This window comes from Kwoniella shandongensis, chromosome 1 (assembly GCF_008629635.2).
Source record: "Kwoniella shandongensis chromosome 1, complete sequence".
Taxonomy (NCBI): domain Eukaryota; kingdom Fungi; phylum Basidiomycota; class Tremellomycetes; order Tremellales; family Cryptococcaceae; genus Kwoniella; species Kwoniella shandongensis.
The window spans coordinates 856,127-875,386 of NC_089287.1; the positions used below are offsets into that span (position 1 = coordinate 856,127).

General features: G+C 50.2%; 6 protein-coding genes across 6 annotated transcripts; 3 read left to right on the forward strand and 3 right to left on the reverse strand.

Moving 5' to 3' along the window:
• Positions 1-172: 172 nt before the first annotated feature.
• On the reverse strand, positions 173-3,067 carry CI109_100302 (uncharacterized protein; the record flags this gene model as incomplete). Its single annotated transcript, XM_032003034.1, has 17 exons — positions 173-371; positions 446-523; positions 585-802; positions 871-1,205; positions 1,265-1,317; positions 1,377-1,464; positions 1,527-1,662; positions 1,721-1,786; positions 1,847-1,982; positions 2,055-2,158; positions 2,206-2,253; positions 2,310-2,372; positions 2,430-2,480; positions 2,611-2,658; positions 2,713-2,737; positions 2,791-2,853; positions 2,922-3,067. 17 exons carry the CDS (start codon positions 3,065-3,067, stop codon positions 173-175), a joined length of 1,857 nt encoding a protein of 618 aa, XP_031862841.1.
• Positions 3,068-4,939: 1,872 nt separating this feature from the next.
• CI109_100303 (uncharacterized protein) lies at positions 4,940-5,987 on the forward strand (the record flags this gene model as incomplete). Its single annotated transcript, XM_032003033.1, has 2 exons — positions 4,940-5,356; positions 5,481-5,987. The coding sequence occupies 2 exons, from the start codon at positions 4,940-4,942 to the stop codon at positions 5,985-5,987; spliced, it is 924 nt and encodes a 307-aa protein (XP_031862840.1).
• A 502-nt stretch (positions 5,988-6,489) lies between these two features.
• CI109_100304 (uncharacterized protein) lies at positions 6,490-7,995 on the reverse strand (the record flags this gene model as incomplete). Its single annotated transcript, XM_032003032.1, has 7 exons — positions 6,490-6,728; positions 6,782-6,913; positions 6,981-7,160; positions 7,217-7,275; positions 7,337-7,494; positions 7,635-7,786; positions 7,863-7,995. The coding sequence occupies 7 exons, from the start codon at positions 7,993-7,995 to the stop codon at positions 6,490-6,492; spliced, it is 1,053 nt and encodes a 350-aa protein (XP_031862839.1).
• A 1,395-nt stretch (positions 7,996-9,390) lies between these two features.
• CI109_100305 (uncharacterized protein) lies at positions 9,391-11,838 on the forward strand (the record flags this gene model as incomplete). Its single annotated transcript, XM_032003031.1, has 4 exons — positions 9,391-10,827; positions 10,897-11,248; positions 11,317-11,402; positions 11,464-11,838. The coding sequence occupies 4 exons, from the start codon at positions 9,391-9,393 to the stop codon at positions 11,836-11,838; spliced, it is 2,250 nt and encodes a 749-aa protein (XP_031862838.1).
• A 957-nt stretch (positions 11,839-12,795) lies between these two features.
• On the forward strand, positions 12,796-17,652 carry CI109_100306 (uncharacterized protein; the record flags this gene model as incomplete). Its single annotated transcript, XM_032003030.1, has 18 exons — positions 12,796-12,816; positions 12,886-13,308; positions 13,367-13,760; positions 13,822-14,164; positions 14,232-14,349; positions 14,400-14,542; positions 14,600-14,846; positions 14,901-15,005; positions 15,057-15,181; positions 15,238-15,383; positions 15,438-15,499; positions 15,548-15,608; positions 15,669-15,967; positions 16,032-16,165; positions 16,228-16,394; positions 16,462-16,974; positions 17,035-17,152; positions 17,241-17,652. The coding sequence occupies 18 exons, from the start codon at positions 12,796-12,798 to the stop codon at positions 17,650-17,652; spliced, it is 3,831 nt and encodes a 1,276-aa protein (XP_031862837.1).
• A 215-nt stretch (positions 17,653-17,867) lies between these two features.
• CI109_100307 (protein-L-isoaspartate O-methyltransferase) lies at positions 17,868-19,146 on the reverse strand (the record flags this gene model as incomplete). Its single annotated transcript, XM_032003029.1, has 8 exons — positions 17,868-17,915; positions 17,983-18,047; positions 18,118-18,166; positions 18,261-18,508; positions 18,633-18,766; positions 18,828-18,895; positions 18,973-19,026; positions 19,111-19,146. The coding sequence occupies 8 exons, from the start codon at positions 19,144-19,146 to the stop codon at positions 17,868-17,870; spliced, it is 702 nt and encodes a 233-aa protein (XP_031862836.1).
• Between the last annotated feature and the right edge of the window lie 114 nt (positions 19,147-19,260).

The following is a 19,260-nucleotide window of genomic DNA, read 5'->3' on the forward strand; positions in this document are numbered from 1 at the left end:
AATCGCGCGGATCTTCCAAGAACGAGTGAGATTGTCGTGATTCGTCATGTCATTATTCTATTGTCTACAGGTCTACAGGGGTATACAGTATGGGAAAAACGGGTATTCGTACTCAACTCGTAATACACAGCAGAAGAGAAACATATTTGAGGACTTGAGAGCAAGCAATGCACTACGAAGCAGCCATCCTCTTTCCTCGCTTGGCCGGAGATTCGTTCCCATCATCATCGTATGTCAACTCTGCCAAACTTCCAGCTGGCGCACGAGATCGTTTCAATCCGCCTTTTGCCTTCACCTCTTCTCTGTATTTGGTGGAAGATAGTTTTGGTGGTGAGATGATACCTTCCAAAGCCATTTCGATCTCCGTGATCCTACAAACAGCAAATCCGGGAGTCAGTCCGAGCGCATCGACCAGAACAAAGAAAGAACGATCAAGCCAATTCACCTGGTTTTGATCTTCTGATTATCGGGAACACACTCCCATGCCTTTCGATATAGTTGTAGAGCTTGCTGAAGATTTCCACTAGGGATGTTCAAGAATGTCAGGCAGGCTACATTCTGGTAGATTCGCAGACGAAACTCACCTTTGCTGTGCTACTCTTGCTCGACCGACATAGACTTTTGCTCGACATTGTCTCTCTTCCTCGGTCAGTGTAGTCGTACTGAATGCGGTCCCATTCACAACCGCAGTTGCTGGTTCAGCAGCTGGAACGACGGGCCGAGCTTCGAGTAAGTCTTGAGTGATGGGTATTTCTGTCCTCGAGCTGTGGGTCTTCTGGTCGTCGGCGAAAACCATTGGTTTCTGCTTTTCAACGGAAGACCACGCCACTTAGCTGATTTTTCGTCGATCTGTGTAGCACGCCCTCTTACCTTCTTATCAAGCTGCCCCTCAATTGAGACCGATCCCACGTTCTCTTTCTCGGCTTGCTCAATATTCCCTGCCATTGTGCTGCGTCTGAGAGCCTTGGCATGAGTGGCATTCGGCGCAATGGCAGACAACGCCGGTCGCCCAAGTAATGGTCGACCAGGACGAGATGTGCCCAAGCCTGTCTGTGCACTGAGCAGGACTGGCGGGTTTAGTGTTGGTGCTTGTGGTAATGGGATGTGAGGGAGACGTCGCGATTGTGGTAACGGGATCTGCGAGATACGTCGCGGGTGGATCTCCGAATCACGATGAGGGTGTACCAGGGATGATCGTCGAGAGTCTGAATGGGACCTCAGCAGTCTGCTTGGCATTAAAGGCACTGATTCTCTTCTAGCTCACCGGCACTCGTCACAGGCAGACGATTTTCAACAGTCTTTGCCTTTTTACCAAATCTGTTCAATAGTGAGGCTTAGGCTCAAATGCTTTCACTTGTCAGAAGTGAGAAACTCACTGCAGGGTATTGATCGTATCCCTGGCAAATTTCTCCCCAGGGGCGAGACAGCAAATCATGAGACTTTGCGATGTCCCACCAAGTGCGTCTGCGGTCAACACCTGTATCAGCTATAAGTACAGATTCTGGGACGAGTCATACGTAGCTTACCTTGCAGTAGTCTTGTCAGTTTGGACTCCCGATATGGGATGAAGGTTGAGGAGCTCGTCGCGCCCCGCTGAGCTTGCACGTTGAGAGCATCGACAACCTTTCCTAATGTTGTGAGTGAGGTATTAATCGCCGAGCTCTATGCCTTTGGTATCAGCCCGATCATGATACCGAAATGGGAGCGCAAGAGTACACACCTCTCGCATGCGCTCTCGATCGTTTCCCGTCATGTTATTGTTTTCCGAGCCCGCCAAATCCGTCAGCTGTGAAGGAAAATTTGTCAACGTTGATCGGGATCTTGTTCAACAATCGTTTTCACTCACACAAATCTTTCCTGAAACCTTCATATCGGGATCGTGATTGCTCTCAACCTCGAGGTACAGGGTCAAGATAGCATGAGATCGAGACGAGTTCGTGTTCAATTTCGTAGAAGCTGTCGTCCGACTCCTTGCGGCCACCCTGCTCAAAGTTGATTAGACGATCGTTGGAAATGATCGACCGCAAAGGATTGGGTTGCGGTGAAGTACTCACTCATATACCTCACTGAATTGAACTCGAGACTTAATAGGCAAAACAGTCAGATCCGCGACGACATTCTGACCATCTGCGCCAGTTCTGACATCCCGTTTCCTCGACTAACGCATCGTCAGATCCTATCTCAGATATGAGGCTTTCAGCTTACTTGACCCGCCGAGGCGAGAAGGTCATACACCTCATCCTTGAGGATCTCCTGTAAACAGAGTCGGCGTTTGGCCCGGAACATATCTAAACGATATACAAACGTACGACGTATGAGAAAGCTAGTGTGAGAGTCGAATTTCGGAGCTGAGAGCGTTTCTGGAAGAGGGCCTGGGTATCAGTCGGTCAGCTATCACCCAGGTCAATAACCGTCCGCGAAGCACTCACATCAACTGTACGAGGGATGACACCGGGCGAGTTCGCAGTCCCTTGCATCGTCTATAAATCGTATCAGCTTGGCTCAACGATATCCTCTGAAGGGATGATTCGTCGATACTCTGTTATCAAAACAGGCGTATATAAAGCCGGATATTTGGATTGAAGATACGGGGGGAGATGGACTACTTACATGTGTTTTGCCAGATCCGGTGACGCCGTACGCAAAGATCGTGCAGTTCTGTGGTCAGTGAGCTAGAATCCTGCTGGTTTCAAAAGAGCGAGATGCGCTCACAATGCCTTTGTACGCCTGCTCAATCCTGCCATTCATTAGTCAACGAGGGCCACATTCAGTTCAGCGGTGAGAACTCACAGCGGCAAGACATTCTGGAAGACTTCTTCCTGTGTACTGTCGGCGTTGTGACACTTCTCAAACCTGGATGACGATCAGAAAAGGTTCAGCTCCTTGCAGTATGTATGAACGAAAGAGGGACGATGACTTACTCGAAATGATACCTCTTATCACCTTGTGCATTCAACGCTGAAATATGATTCCCCTCAATCTGGATACTTTCTTCGTTGATCTTCCCATCGCTGCCTAATGAAGCAGGGGGTCGAAGCCTGACGTGACACGCTATCGCCTTGAGCATGGTGTGAATGTGGTCGGGCACGGTCAAGTGGGATAGTTATGTTAGTATGAGGCAAACAAGACATCAATAATATACGTTGAATGATGAATTAGATGAGTGTCAACAAAGTGGAGGTCGAAGCGTCAATCAACGTTGAATCACGTGGCAATGTCAAAGATAGTCGCGTGGAAGCGGAATCTCCTCCTCGTCAAACCTGTCCCAAGCCTCCCGTTGACGTCTGAGACACGTGCATGCCTAATCCTGGCATGACCACTTGCTGTACAAGTACTGACCTTGCAACATATCCGATTGTAGGAAGCGTTTTTGGCACCACCCGAACTACGGCAAGAGCAAAACGATGCACACTGGGATATCAGAAACTTACGCTGCAGGCTACCTTGGAGACGATCTTGATAGAGTCGTCAATAAAATAGGCCAGCAGTGGATGTCGCGCGCCTGATAATACCTCAGTGCTCGTCCGACCTGCCTAGTGTGGTTAGTACCGTCCCATAGTGGCCAGACTTCGCCCGATCGAACAATATCATGGCCCCGTCTTCTTAGTGCCATAAGGGATCATCCGCCTGTAGAGTATTCATCTCGCCCTGCAAGAGAGCTTAACCCCTGGAAATGCAATTTATATGGGACAGAAGAGAGTACAGTCCCTCGGCACCAGATTGAACCTTCAACTCTACTCACCCTTCCCAATGGATCAGATTGACCGGTTTCGTCCTTAGCTGCTGTAGAGGGCCACCAGCAGCACATGTATACCCGGCGTCTAAATCAATGTAAAGATGAAACTACCCCTACTCATCGGGCCTGACATCTCGGATCATTCCTCGTATTCATGTACAGTGAAAAGATCCAGACCCCCCAGAAAAGTTTTTCTCTTTGTTATTTGGTTCGGACCCCCGTACCTGAAAATCCCGGTCAATTTACCCTGAAACATCCCGATTATCCTGGATAACTGGAATATAACACTTTGGACGGTGTAGGTGTGACGTCTGGGCTGAAGCTGAACCCAAGCCATTCGAGCGTACATTATCGATTCAGGATCTGCCACGAGGCATGTATGATTTTTGAGGTCTATCAGATGGGTTTGTGGCTTGTCAATAGTCAGCAAGAGGCGGGTTTAAGACTGGGGTGGTGAGTTGGGGTCTGGACTGAGAGGGAAAAAAACATGCAACAACACCACCGTACCATGGTGGAGAGGTTACAGCATGCAGCAGCGCCAGCGACAATAGTAGTCCCGAGGATAATCTCCTAGTAGCACCAAGCAAGGGACAGAGACAGCAATTGTATCCTCAATGCCTCATGTTCGTAACGACCCCTTTTTTCATCATCTTCTTCAACGACCCCAGAATACAGTACGGATACGCTCAACGACCTCTCGACCACACCAGACCGACAGACGCTCTTTACACACACACCCAGACACGTTGACGAACATTACATCTTGATTGTTCACTTCTCTCTTCTCAGAACATCAATCTCACTCGTTTCAACTCACAAACAACATTCATTACACCACCTACACCAGTCGATCTCTACTTGGAAGACACTCCCTCACTCAAGCACTCAACAGGACAAGACAAAAGAGCAAGTACCTTTCACTCGGTAAGTCATTCGCTCCACCGATTGTCGAAGGTCCAAGCTAGCCTTCGGATGGGTCTGTGCGCAAGGGGAACAATGAAGCTGACTTCGATCTGTGTCATAGCTCAAATTACCGAATTGCTCCACTAACACTTCGCATCTCCCTCCAACCAGTGTTGCAACTCTTCCTTGACTTCTCTTCTCGACAAGTACATCGTATTACGGTCGACATCCCACACACCCACACCAGAACAATAGAAACAACAACAAAACCACCAACGGAACCAAAATATTCACAACAAAATGATCGCCTCCACTCTTCTCACAACACTGCTTCTCGCCCTCCCTTCCCTTGCCTTCTCTGACAAGAACGTCCACGAACTCTCCCGATCTCGTGCTAGGTCTCAACACGCCAAGCGTGTCCCTGAGCCAGTAGACCTCAACGTCGACGTTTCCATCGCCAAGCGAGATTCATTCAGCGGACGAGCCACTTTCTACGATGTCGGTCTCGGCGCTTGCGGAGGTTACAACGTCGCTTCGGACTACATTGTCGCGCAGAACTCTGCCCAGTACGGTGGCGGATACCCCGGCCCTAACTGTGGCAAGAGTATCACAATTAGTTACGGAGGCAAGACCGCCGTCGCGACCATTCAGGATGAATGTCCTACTTGTCCGTACGGAGGTTTGGACATGTCTCGGTCGTTGTTCAACCACTTTGCTGTGAGTGCCACATTCGTCTTTTGAGTCGCGCCAAGGTGCCACCTGCCATTCCCTTGACTGCCCTTGAGCGGCTGTTTGAGTATAGTTATTCAAGTACAGAGCTGACTTGTTATGCTTGATGTAGTCTGAGGACGTAGGACAGTTCTACATGTCTTGGTGGTACAACGACGGAAGCAACAACAACCCCGAACCCACCACCACTTCCACCTGGGTCGCGCCTACCTCTACCTACACTCCCCCTACCTCCACCTACACTCCTCCCACTTCTACCTACACACCTCCCACCTCGACTTACGTCCCCCCCACCTCTACCTACGTCGCCCCTACCTCCACTGTGGCTAGCACTACCGAGACTTCCGCCTCGGCGTCTATTACCGCTTCCGCCTCCATCAGCGCTTCTGGCAGTCTTTCCGCCTCCGCGTCGATCATCTCCCCATCATCACGTCTCGCCGACTCTGTCATCGCCAGCAACGCTACCATCCCCGAGATCTCCAACTCGACCGCCACCGGAACGACTGGTGCCGATGTCCCCTTGGCCACTCAGGCCGATATCAGATTAGGCAACTTGATCCTTTTCAACCAGGCGGTTACTTTCCTCGGGAACATCGTCGTGGTCGGTGCTGAGAAGTGATCGCGCGGGACTCCATGGACAATTTCTATCTACCTAGAATTATACTGTATATTTCTTTCTCATTTCTGGGCTTTCGGGTGTCTTTTTCCTGTATATAATGTCTTCCTTCTTCAATACCCTACCACTCTGTTCGCAGAGTGGGGCTTACTCGCATTCATCAATCGCATCTTACCTTCCGAAATTGTATGGTCATAGTCTCTGGCTTCTCTATGAGAGCTGGATAAAATATACAAATGCATAAACTGCATAGCTTCCTTGGCACTGCAACGCGTTTACTTGATAACCTGTCAGCTACGAGACTCGGTCATTGCATCCGTACAAGTCCAGCAATGATCTCGGTGCAGACTACATTGTATCGGACAATCGTGCTGTAACTGAGAGAAGTGCATTATATGCTATGTGCAACAGACCCAAATATGAACCAACATCTATTCTACTTCTACCGGCCGAACATCGTCCATCTCGTCCTGCGCCTTCCCACTCCCACCAGTCAAAGTACCTCTTAATCCTCGGCCTCCTGCGCAGCCTTCTCGGCATAATGTCTCCCCAACACCCTCTTGGTGAACTGGCCAAATGTCTCCCCATCAGGTCCGATCACATCATCCACATCAGGTTGTAAGAAGAACGCAAACGTCTCTCTCGATACGGGGTTCTCGGATGAGGTGGAACCGCTAACAAAGTGAGGTGTGGCAGCGAGTTTGTTCGATGTGAGGATGGAAAGTGCTTCGCCAGTTTGGAAGGCTATGAGCGGGGTCAGTGTTAGTCTACAGGTAATTATGTCTGGGGAGACTCACCAAGGCAGTCCTCGGGAATCGACACCTTGATGGACTTTTCACTATTTCGAGGGTAGATCCACAGACCAGTGGTATCAGACGGTGAGGGAACGACTTCAGGGGGATCCGTAGCAGTGAGATACATTGCGGAGCCTACCGAGCGAATAGGAAACCGGATTAGACTTGCGTTCACGTTGTGACGGTGATCAGGCGAACTCACATAGTCCAGTAAGTAGAGAGTGATCTAGATGTGTACCGCAGAGCGCGTCGTTTTTGAGGTTGTTCGAAGGCTCTGTTGAAGGCGGTTCAGGGTAGTAGTGAAGCAGTCGAGCTTTGTTGCATTTCGAAGATGCAATGAGGGTCTCCATCGCGCCCTTGTCACTGGACAAGGCTGGTGAGACTAACGAAGAAGTCAGTGACCAGGACCAGGAATTGGTGATCCCTTCCTGTACTCACCAAAGCTCTCGCAAGCCTTTGCTAGCGCAATGCCCGCATCGAAGATCACTTTGCCCAGTCTGTCATTGCAGCCCACTTAAATAATCATGATTGTTGCTTATCAGAACGATTTCCACTTACGACTTGAAAGTCTCTTCAAACTCTTCCAGACCGTCTACTCCAGTCGGCCAAACATTACCGGCGTAGTATTCCGGATGAGCAGCCTTGAGTTCGTCCGAGACGTTTGGTGTGTCGAGTAGTGGGTTGGCATAGTACGATCCTTTCTGCGTGTCTGGTCGCTTATCACCACGACATCTGTCAGCGCGTGATTAAGGTGGTTAGGGAGATGGATCAGGTGGTGTTTCCACGCGTTTCGGCATCGACGCATGACGGTAGTGCCCTCGACTGGCCTCGCAGACATGACCAGGAGTCCACTCACACCATTCATGACCTCCTTGCCGTGAGACCATCCGAAAAGAAAGGATGTCTCTGGTCTTGCGAGTTTCTCCCTCTCAGGCTCAGGAAGGTTGGCAAACCGATGAGCTAATCGAAAGAGTCTTTCTCGCAATTGAGGGAAAGCAGGTGGGAGATCTGTCAAAATGCAGATGCAGGAGGATGTGTCAGATCAACAAATTGTATGTAAAACACGATGCATAGTTAATCTTACCGGAAATGAGTATTATTCCTAGACAGCCCGGTCCGGATCCAAGAGCCGAGACGACCTGATCATGTAACCCTTCTGGATTCGCCAAGAGCGTGGAGTATGATACCCGTACAGGCTCTGGTTGCGAAGTTGTCATGCTTGAGAGTGGCCAAAGTACGAGCTGGTGTGGAGAGGTCGGCGAATGAAATCAAAGTGATTTGAGACGAGACCTCATTCTGAGAACATTGCGTTGATTTCGCGGGATCAGATTGAACCACTCGCGCAAACAACATTTCACAAACAGAGTTAAATTATTGTTGATGTCTATGAACCTTTTACTTATCGTATCTCTCAAGATCAATTCAATGCTCCCTGCCGATTTGCTTGGAATCGCTCGTAACCTACTACATGTGCCGCTCCTCGACCCTGACAAGTTGACAGACCTCCTCCAGTCATGCTTATTCGCTCCAACTCAATCAGCCCCGTATCGATTAAGACGTTCAATCGGTTTGAAACATCAAAGCCTCCCTGATTCATGTGAGCCGAACTTCGACTTACCACACTGACAGGAGCCGAGAAAGGCTCTTGGTCCAGTCCGGCTCCACATGTATCTGGACACATGGGTGCTCAGTATTGATCTCGAAAGTGAGTCACTGATCGACGGAGGACTTTCCGTTGGAATTTGGGCCGATCGATGCGTGGTGTGTCACCCAGAACAGTTCGGGTCCGCCATTGATCATTCTTTATCTGCGAAGTGTGCCTTAGATTCCAGCTGATGTGCCATTCGTGGTGGCGGGACTGATCGGTTTCGCAAGTGTCATATCGAGATCAAGGCTTACAAATGATACTGATCAAGTGGAATACGACGGACCACAGTTCAACGAGTACTCCGTATTCTCGTAAACCTTTTCTCGTCATGTCATAACATGTGCCCGTCTATCTGGAGGAGGCGTTGTGGGGCTGATGTCTTACTGATGTTTGCCACTCAGTATGACCAAGACGAGTACGTTACCACTCTGTAACTCGTCTCCATGTTTCGATTGTTCAGGACATGATCGAGGGGTTGTGGTGTATCTCGTTGGTCAAGTCGTGGAGCGAACCTAGTTACTAGGATGCTGGTCGATGATACATAAGATAACTGAACTCGGCAACGTTTTTACGAGCCCAAGAAGACATCTCTCGCAGAACACGGTGCAGTGAACACACACGGATATCGTCTGTCAACCGCCTACTTGAAAGCGAAATACGATTGGCAGCATTCAACCGGCAAACCGGCAGACATATCGAAGACCTGCCACTTGGACTGTTAAGCTATTTCCACATGCAGCTTGTCTGACGAGTCATTCTGCCGATAAGCTTTTGCGCATATCCACACAAAGATCCCCCCTCGAGCCTCGAACATCACAGTTGAAACCTGACTCAGAAGGACGGATTCTCGACTCCACCATCAAGTAGTGAGAAAGAGTGACAGATATTTCGCTCTCCTTCAAAAGAAACGAGCTCCACCAGTTGACCACTTTGCATACGCTGTCAACCCTCTCATCATCCCACGATGTCGCCAAGCAGTCGTCGCAAGCAAAACAAGTCCCCCTCTCTCGGACAAGCAGTCTTCTACCCTAGCTCGCTACCTCCTCCTCCTCGACGGTCGTCAAAGAACGTTCCAAATTACAAAGCAGGATCTGTCTCGCCACCGTCACCCACCCGCTCGCCCTCACCGCGATACTCAAATGCACTCGGCGTGTCTACTCCACCGAGACGGTTACCGCCAGCACTCGCTACGGCTCCACATGCCATTTTACCACCTTACGAAGATGCGCTCGAGTTCCCGTTCCCTTCGCAGCCAACTAGTCCGGCTGGAAGGCTTACACACCTGTTCGACGGATTGAATTTCGCAACACCACAGAGTGGTGTCGACACTTACAATAGGCTACTGTACACCGCTGGATCGGAACCTGACATCAACATCACGACGCCCAACGCGATCCCCTTATCAGAGCTGATCAACGAGTCTTTGCTTGAGGAGGAGCAAGAGGAAGTCGGATTGCCTGAAAGTGCCACATTGCCAAAATCATTCCACGAAGCTCAAGCTCAAGCGGTGTCCTCTTCAGTGTTCCAATCCCCACACAGCTTCTCGTTCGATCAGAATGCTTCTGATTCGCACATGAATGATGGAGATCGCTTCGCACTCGGGTCACCAGCAGGGCGAAACTTCAGCCCTCAAAATCGTCCGCCAAATGATCGTCAAGTATCTTGGTCAGCTCTTGGGCCCCGTCGAGCGAGTCTACCGCACGTCACTCTGCGAGTGAATCAATCGCCCAATCAAAACAGTTTGTATATCCCTCCATCCCCTCTGACGAGTGGCATTCCCTCACCTATTCAGACATCGCCGCTCACATCGATTGGATCGCCTGCCTCCTCGACGTCCGAGTTCCATTTCACTACTGAGCCTGAATACACCGATGTGTTCTCGCCCGACTACAGCCTCGACACTGGCTCTACCATTGTCCCTCACTTCTTACAACAAGCTCAAGCGCAACTTTTTACGCCTCCACACACGACCTCACCCCTCCCAGGACCACACAACACGCTTCAATTGCATTACACCGATCTCTACCCCGAGATATCCCCCTCGCCCCTTCAGCCCCAGAGACAAGTACCCACGCCTCCTCCGGAGCTTCCGAAATCTGAAGTAGCAGCGTACCATTTGCGTAATCGCACGCTCAACCCGTCTTTCGCAAGACGATACGAAATCCGAGACGAACTCGGTTCAGGTGGTTTTGGTTTCGTTTGTTCTGCGATCCAAACTGGATACAAGAACCAAGCAGGTTTGGAAGTCGCTGTCAAGTTCATCTTCAAGGATAGAATCCAGGAATGCGATTATGCGATGTTGGAAGGTGAACCTGTTGAAAGCTATGTGCTAAGCAGGTGTAGACATCCCAACATCATCAGGTTCGAGGGATTGTACGAGGACAGGGAGTTCTACTATCTCGTGAGTTACAGAACTCCTTGCTGGTATTTGAGAGAAAACCTCGCAGCTGACTCATCCATCCGGACACAGGTCCAGGAACTTCATGGCGATCCATGGGCACCCGGGCACACCCTCGAAACGGGTGAACTGCACCATCCAGGATTCAACCCTCTCTCTGTTCCCCAAATCCCTATCCCACTTCCGACGCAAATCCCCACACTGCCTATCCTCAACCCTCCGCGTACCCCCGGCTCAGCGTCCTTGTTCTCGCCCATACATTCCAACATCGATTGGTCGAAGTTGAGCCCGAGTCCTAGTCCCGGAGGTGCGGATGGTGGGAAACGCCCGAATATGGCCAGGAGAGCAAGTTACGACTTGTTCGAGTGTGTGGAGCATCTACGGTTCTCAGAAGAGCAGGCAAGGAAGATCTTTAGGCAGATTGGTGAGTCGACCTATGCTCCCGACTGTCCGATCGACCATAGCTGATTCACCATCTCTTTCGATATACAGTGGAGGCCGTTTCATATCTTCATAAAAAGGGGATCTACCACCGTGATCTCAAAGACGAGAACATCGTCATCGACCGTAACCTGACTGTAGGTTCTTGCTTGCTAATCGCCTATCGAAACATCGCTGATACCTTGGGATGTGATACAGGTCAAAGTCATCGACTTTGGATCCGCCGTCATTGAAAATCGAGCCTACCCTCCTTTACTCTACGATCACTTCCGAGGAACCATGTCCTATGCGTCTGCCGAAGTCCTCAATGGAAGACACTACCAAGCTGCACCAGCTGACATCTGGTCCCTCGGTATCATACTCGGTATCATCCTCACCGGCGAATCGCCCTTCCCGAATACTTCGTGGGCCCAAGTAGGTCGGATCAAGGTCAAGAAACAAGTACCGATGGGAGCGTTGGATCTCATGCAGAGATGTGTGTGTACGGATCCTAGGAAAAGAGCTACTATAGAACAGGTCGAGAGACATCCGTGGTTAAGAGGGATGTTGACTCATCGTGGTAGTTTCAGTTGAGTAGTGTGCGATCGTTTTTGGGTATGTCAAACTCGTTGTCATTTGTATACTTGGTCGCTGTGGTATTGTAGCTGGTTACACTTTTACGTATGTTCGCGAATGCATTTGTCTAGGAGTGGCTATCAGATGGCTGGTAGAATAGGTTGTGATTGTTCATCGATAACTCAAATTGGATCGGCTCCATGACACCTTCTTTACAGCGAAACAAGACGGCAACAACCTCAGTCTCTCGTAAGACGGCGTGAGTGTGGAGTCGAGGTAACCACCTACATCGTGCTCAGCGCGACTTTAGACATTACACCTCTTGGACTTCCTGTCCACAGATTGTCTGCTCTGATGATATGAAGGTTCTATCATCCTGTGTGACCTCCTGGATAGGATCAGTTAAATTCTCATGTACACCTGCATATCTGTTGGATGCTTAAGGGTTGGTTGAGAGAGCAGGGATTGATGAGCAGTGTTTTAGAGTTATGAGTGTGTGGCAGGTTGGAATCGTCTTTGTGTAAACAGCACTTTTCACTGTTCTTCTCGTCTCATATTCATTCGTGTCATCTCCTAGCAGCATATTGTAGTAGCTGTTACTGTTCTCACCCTGCATCCTCACCCCTGTTCATCCCCCTTTTGATTTGTTTAGGGTTTGGGTTCTCTTTGGAGTAGCATCATACTGTATCTAGAAAGACCTCCGAGACCGCACGGCGTTGCAGTCTCATGCATCACTTGCACTGCGCAGGGAGGGATTTCCTGGGTGGGATTTAGTTATAAGGAAGTAGCCGTGTCAATATGACCATCACTGACACTACCGGCCGGTCATCTAATGCATTTCGAGGAAGTGGAGGTCCAGTGCAGAACGCGTCTTGTCACTTGTGATTTCAGTCTCATTCCATCAATCCATTTGTCGCTTCCGGAAAGTAAACAGAGCGTCTCTGCGATTCTGTCCCACTGTCGAGATCGCTCAAGATGAACTCGTATCCTCATGAGGTCAGTTGAGGCTATGGCTTATGGCTTATGAAGTGACACAAACCGATGCTGATCCACTTCGGACCGTAGTTCCTAGCGCACCCGCAACCGTTGATGTTTGTAGCGGGTCTGACCCCTACATCTCGAGATCGAAGCTCATCAACAGCCTCAGCGTCGGGTTCTGGTCCATCTGCTCGTCGCGCTTCTGGAGGTGCATCGTCGCTCCTAGATCCGAATGCAGCTGCACAAGGTCCAGCCGCCATCACCACACCGGTCACTTCGCCTTCTCCCCTGAAACCGGAGCAATTACCGGCTTCCCCCCCTCCTCCTGCGGAGACCTCACATGCTGAAAAAGAGGATGATAATGGGAAGGAAGAATTAAGTGGCAGGGACAAAGAGTTCGAAGAGCTCGTGTCGAATTTGAGAGGAGCTTTGACGCCGTCTGCAGGGAAGGGGAAAGTGTGGTTAGGGGAAAAGGAGAGACGAGACTTCAGGATCGTCCTGGTGGACAAGGTGCGTTCTGGCACGCTCCGTCGAGAGGGAGATGTTGCTGAACATTTGCATTTCATAGGGCGTCAGACTACCAATGCGGAAGGTGAACCCATCGTCATCGACCGCACCGTTGACCACGAACGAACCTCCCTCAACCCCTCACTCTCCCCTGTCGCCCATGATCCCTTCCTCACCTCTCTATCCTGACGGTCTCATAGCTCCCGTGTGGGTCCGAAAACACGCCGAGCTCGTACCTTCTGTCTTTGTCCTCTTCTTACGGTTATACGAATCGCCGATCGCAGGTCCAGGATTGGAGACTGTCGAAGAAACTCAAGCGCGGGAAACGGAAGAGAAGGCGAAGGAGAAAGAGATGGACGAACAGCTTGTCCGAGAGATTGGAGAGAGAAGAAGGAGACTAGGAGAGCGAGGTATCAAATTAACGGTCGTGCTTATGGCAAGCGCCGCGACGCTAGGTGAGTGCAATTCCCATTAACACCAGAGGTACAGTCGCGCTTATTCCATACGTCGTGCCAGATTCACCTTCACTTGATCCTCGATTATCATATCTCCGTCGAGCTTCCTTACTCTCAGCTAAAGCCTCCCTCTTCGTACTCACCCCCGTTCCAGCCGACCAGCTGCCCGACTTCGTCCAGTCCCTCCAGGAAGCGCTTTACGACTCCGCCTTGGAATACTATTCTGCCCATGCTAAACGGGTGAGACGGAAACGCTCTCGAGTTCCTCTCAGCCAGATGGGCGCATCGCCGATGATCACTGGTGCCGGAGCACGAGCTTTGGGACCACAAGGCTGGGCGGTGAGATATGATTGGAAAGCTGGATGGTTTGCAGAGGTCAGAGGGGACTTTGATGCAGCTAGACGGTAAGTGCGCAACAGGATCCGTCAGAATCTAACACTGCTTGATAATCAATTCTTTTGTCTTTGATAGTCACTACGAAGACTGTTGGAACGAACTGGCCAAAATGTTTTCTTCCACTACCACTCTTCCTCCGCGAACCAAGAGATGGGCAGAAGCAAAGGTTTTAGCAGATTGCGTTGCTGTCAGAGTACGTCCCACCTGTCACATAGCTGGGGATCCAAGCTGACTTTTCGGCAGATATGCAAACTCATTCTGTACGGTAATGAGGGACCGAAAGTCCTTACCCCTTTCTTCGTCCATCTCAAGCGGTTCGGGGATCTGTCGCGAGGCTGGGGAATCGGCGAAGAAACATTCGAGTTCTGGAGCTGGATCGCACGACAGTAAACCTGATCTTCCCCTCATGCTTGTGGTAGTGGACTGACGTGATGCTGTTCCAGATACCGTATTTTCGCTGAACTTCTGGAAATGGGTCAACAAGCTGGACTTCGAATCGCATCTCTCGCACCACCTGTATTCCCCACTGCGGCATCAGCCGCAGCGCCCCCGCCGCCAGATTACTATGCGACACCCATATCGTCTGGTAATCCCTTGCAAGTCTTGCAGCAGCCTGCGTTCTACTACTACACAGCTGCGTGTTGCTCGATACAGCGTCAACAGCGTTTCCAGGAAGCGCTCGACGTGGAGGTGAGGAATGATAACGTTTTGTGATCAACACTTTGGCTGACTTGATCATGATAGACCGACGCTCTTGGGTCGGAAGCAGGTGCTGCTTCGGGCTATGTTTCGACAGCACCAGGATTCGCGAATGAGAAGAAGGTCGATCACTCTGCGCTAATCATCGAGGTAGGTAGAGCAGATGTGGCGTGAGATGTTCGCTAATCAACGACATCCTAGCTGTTCACGAAAGCCTATTCTCTGCTCAAAGAACAGGCTTATGCGCAAAATCGAGTAGCTCTCTTTGTGGCATTCAGAATAGCAGAGACATACTGTCAAGCAGGCCAGTACGACATGGCAATGAGGTTTGTAGCTGCAAATCCTCTACCTAAGAGGAACCGCAGCTAACTGTTTTGCGCAGGTTCTTCGACCGAATATCGCAAAGCTTCAAGAGGGAACAGTGGACGCCCATTGTGCGGCAGATCAGGAAACTATGGTACGAGTGCGCCCAACGTACAGGTAGTGTGGAGAGCGCAGCACGATTGTCGATCGAAATGATGTGTCCTGGTGAGCTCAAACTGCGTGTGTATCGCGAAGCGTGTGTGCTAATGAGGCATACAGACAGCGGAGTTGAGGATGAAGAGAGAGCGGCTCTGCCAGAGGGTCTTCTTTCTCTTCTCAAGGTCAGTAGCCCCTCTACAGGGGATCGCAAAGCTGATGCCTTGTATCAGACCACTTCGCCATCAAGTACAGAGCCTGTGACTGTAGAGATGGACGGATCATTCACCTTACGTGAGCTACCTAATTCTGGTCACCATCGGATTCACGGCTGACGACCGGTTATGACAACAGTGAATGTTCGAGCGGGATTTTGGAAATCGGAGTCCATTATTTCTCAACATGTGCCGTACCAAGTTACGCTGCGGTGTCCCGAGAATGTCGATATTAGAGACATACAGTTCTCGGCTATCACTATATCGTTCACGGACGATCGACCCGATGTTGTAATCATTTCGACGGAAGACGATAAGAAGGACAAGGCAGAGTTTATCACTGTTGGAACGCAGCAAGAGGCATCCTTACGCTGGACACCGGATAAAGTGCTGGTAATCGACGGTGAAGTGGAGAGCGACTCCGAAGGCGAGGTCCAAGTGAGTGATGACTTTTCGAAGCGCTATCAAATGATTGATCGCTGACCTGAGCTCGCTACAACAGATTGCGAGCGTCAAGCTTTCTCTAAAGCAAGGGTCGTGGGATCTGGAAATCCATTTCGCTCCAAATGAACTGCTAGAATGGACCACCGCACGAGGTGCTGTTGTCCCAGTTCAAGAACTATCGCCCTCCCTCCTGTAAGTAATCAAGGTGGAAGAGTGTTGTCTGCATTGATGTGGCTGCTGATTTGTTAATATAGCTTCACACCTCGAGCGCATGAGGTGGAAGTGGATATCACACATCATCCTTCGGCATTCGTTGGCGAAGACCTATCGGTGGAGGTCAAAGTCACCAATAATGACTCGAGGGAGATGGATGTGGACTTGTCGGTCTTTATCCAGCCAGGCGATGAAGATGAGGATGATGGTGAGTGACACGCTTGATAAGCTCAGGGATACGGCGATTGGGGAAGCTCATTGATATGATGATTCAGGTTCTACGCTAGTATTCGAAAAACAACAATCTTCCTCACTACTAAAAGACATCTCATTTGGCATTCTCGCTCCCTCAGCTTCGACCACTCGAACTATCGTCCTCCGCTCTCCAACCGAAGCGACCAAGATACTCGATCTCTCCGTACAATCTACTATCAAGCAACAAAATCAGACTACCGATACGTTGTCCGCGCAAGACGATAGTGATTTACATAGGACGGAACAAGTGAATCGAACGATTGTGATACCCGTTCTGAGACCGTTCGATGTTCAAATGGGAGTGAAATACACGCATAAGGGGAAGAAGGGAGGGGAAGCTCTAGTTGACATCAGGGTTGGGGTGTTGAGTTCTAGAGGTGTCAAAGTGGAAGGGATCGAGATCAAGCAAGAGGTAGATACCCTTCCTTTCGAAAGAGGTTTCCTTGCTGACGACCTTGACGAAACCCAGACTGACGAAGAAGAGGTAAAACTCGTATCGTCGTCTCTTGATGGAGACAGCTTCGCCCCCCAAGGTCAGCTTGCCCGCTGCAATTGTCGCATGGATCAAAGAAGGAGCTGACGACGTATCTTAGACTGGGACCAGAGCGTCGAATATGCGGTATCAGCGAACTTCACACTTGCTCCTGGACCAAGAGGAGCAGTAGGTAACCCAACGAAGGTTCCAGCAGAGTTGGTATTCACGTGGCGAAGGTGAGTCAATCTCTTATCAACTTGTATACGGAAGCGGGGTCGAGTGATGAGGAGTCGAGAGATGAGCTGATTCTCTTTATTGTCATAGCGAATCTTCCGAGTCAGCTATCACGACGAATCACCCCCTGCCCCCTCTTATCCACCCTCCGCCAACAGACTCATTCATCATCCCTACCCTTCATCTCCCCTCACCGCCACATATCACACCCCACGCCGCTTTCCCCCTTTCCCTAACAGTCCTGAACACCCATCCTACGCACACCGCTAACGCGCTCACGGTACTTGCCGAGACTGCAGAAGGCTTCGTGTGGAAGGGTGATAGAGCGTACACCGTGCCTTCGCTCGCTCCGGGAGAAGAGAAGGAAGTCAACTTTGACGTAGTATGTCTGGGTGGGAGTGGGTGGGTCAACCTCCCGAGAATAGGCGTGTGGGAAGGAGAAGGGGAAGATAGAGAGGAGGTGAGAGTGAGAGGAGGAGGGATGGTGTTTGTACGAGCGTGAGGGGAATAGTTGTATGCCTCTCTTAATACGGAAAGGGACAATCCGCAATCATAGAAAGGAGCTTCATCATTGTAATGCCCGAATTCGGTCCGAGATCATATATAGTACAGGTGTCATATCACAACTGTACCTGTACATGCTGAGATGCAATGGACTACTTGATACAGGGGTCATATGTTAGTTTCACTGTACATCAAAAGCCTCAACACCAAATGTTACAGGTCCTCTCGCCATTGTTTGTGTGGATCCGTCAGGGGGACGTACTAAATCCGAGAGATACGAGGTGTGTGATTCAGCTACCATATGTTGAGATGTCGAAATGTCACTCACTCTCACGCCGAAGAGCTTCTTCTTCGTTACTTCGCCATTGACGTCTTTATCAATCTGCCATATATCTGTGCACACGACTTATCATCAGCTTGTGTCACGGGGGTGAACTACGGGCAAGCTATAACGAATGCTTACCTTGCGAGAATTCGCCAACGGGTATGAACATCCTTCCAGGTTTATCGAGCTACGATGACACCCAAGCATCAGCTCCACAACTCATAAATCCAGGTCTTTATCTTACTCGTCTCTATACATGATGACGACTGTCTCGCACTCACCTGCTCCACCAACGCTTCTGGCAAAGTAGGAGCCGCCGCTCCTACGTGTATAACACTAAACGGTCCGTTCTCCTTCGATCCTTTTCTCCCATCACCACAAAAAATAATCACCCCACTTCCATCCGACTGTTTACCCACTTTGATACCGTCTTGTTTTAGATTGGTGAGGGATTGGTCGACGAGGGGTTGGAGGTGGTCTATGCCTATTATGAGGGATTGAGGGGAAAGATGATGGAATACTGCTGTGACTGCGATGATCATGATCCACTATCAGCGCTTACTCGGAACCATCCAAGAAGAGATACGAAGGAAGTAACGGAGAGACGTAACAGGAGAAGGGGGGGTTGTGCGATGCTAGAAGATTACACTTACGATAGCCCGACCCACTACCTACGTCCAGAATTGCTCCAGGCTTCGGCGAGTCCGCAGGCAGGAGCGGTAACAGGTTCTCGCAAGCGTGCGCGTGCATATGCGGAGCGGAGATGGTCGCACCGTAGCCTATCCGTCTACAACACCCGGAATCGCCGTCAGTCTAACAATACTGGGAGAAGGAAGGGTGCGACCTACTGGGGTGAATCTTCGTAAGCGTAGGACTTGTCTGGGACGTAATTCTTCCTATCCACATTTCTCATTGCCTAGTAACAAGTAGTCGCTTAGTTAGTACGAACTCACATACAACTGTTTGAGCGAAGAGAGAAGTGTCGTCGCTCACCTCCGCAACTCGGGTCGATGTGATCAGACCATTGTTGACCATCTTATCGATGAGCTATCCATACAAAAGACCAGATCAGTCAAATCGGAAAAGGACACATACATTGCTAGATTTGGGAACGAAGTGGGCTCTACTTACCTCGGCATTGGTCCGACCACTCGACATCCAGGCCATGTTGAGGAGAGTACGGAAGAACAGGTGTGGAATGATGATTGAAGCGATAAGTATGGTAAGGACGAGCAATGTCCGATTTGTCTTCGTACTTGTACGATGCAATAGATGAGCTGC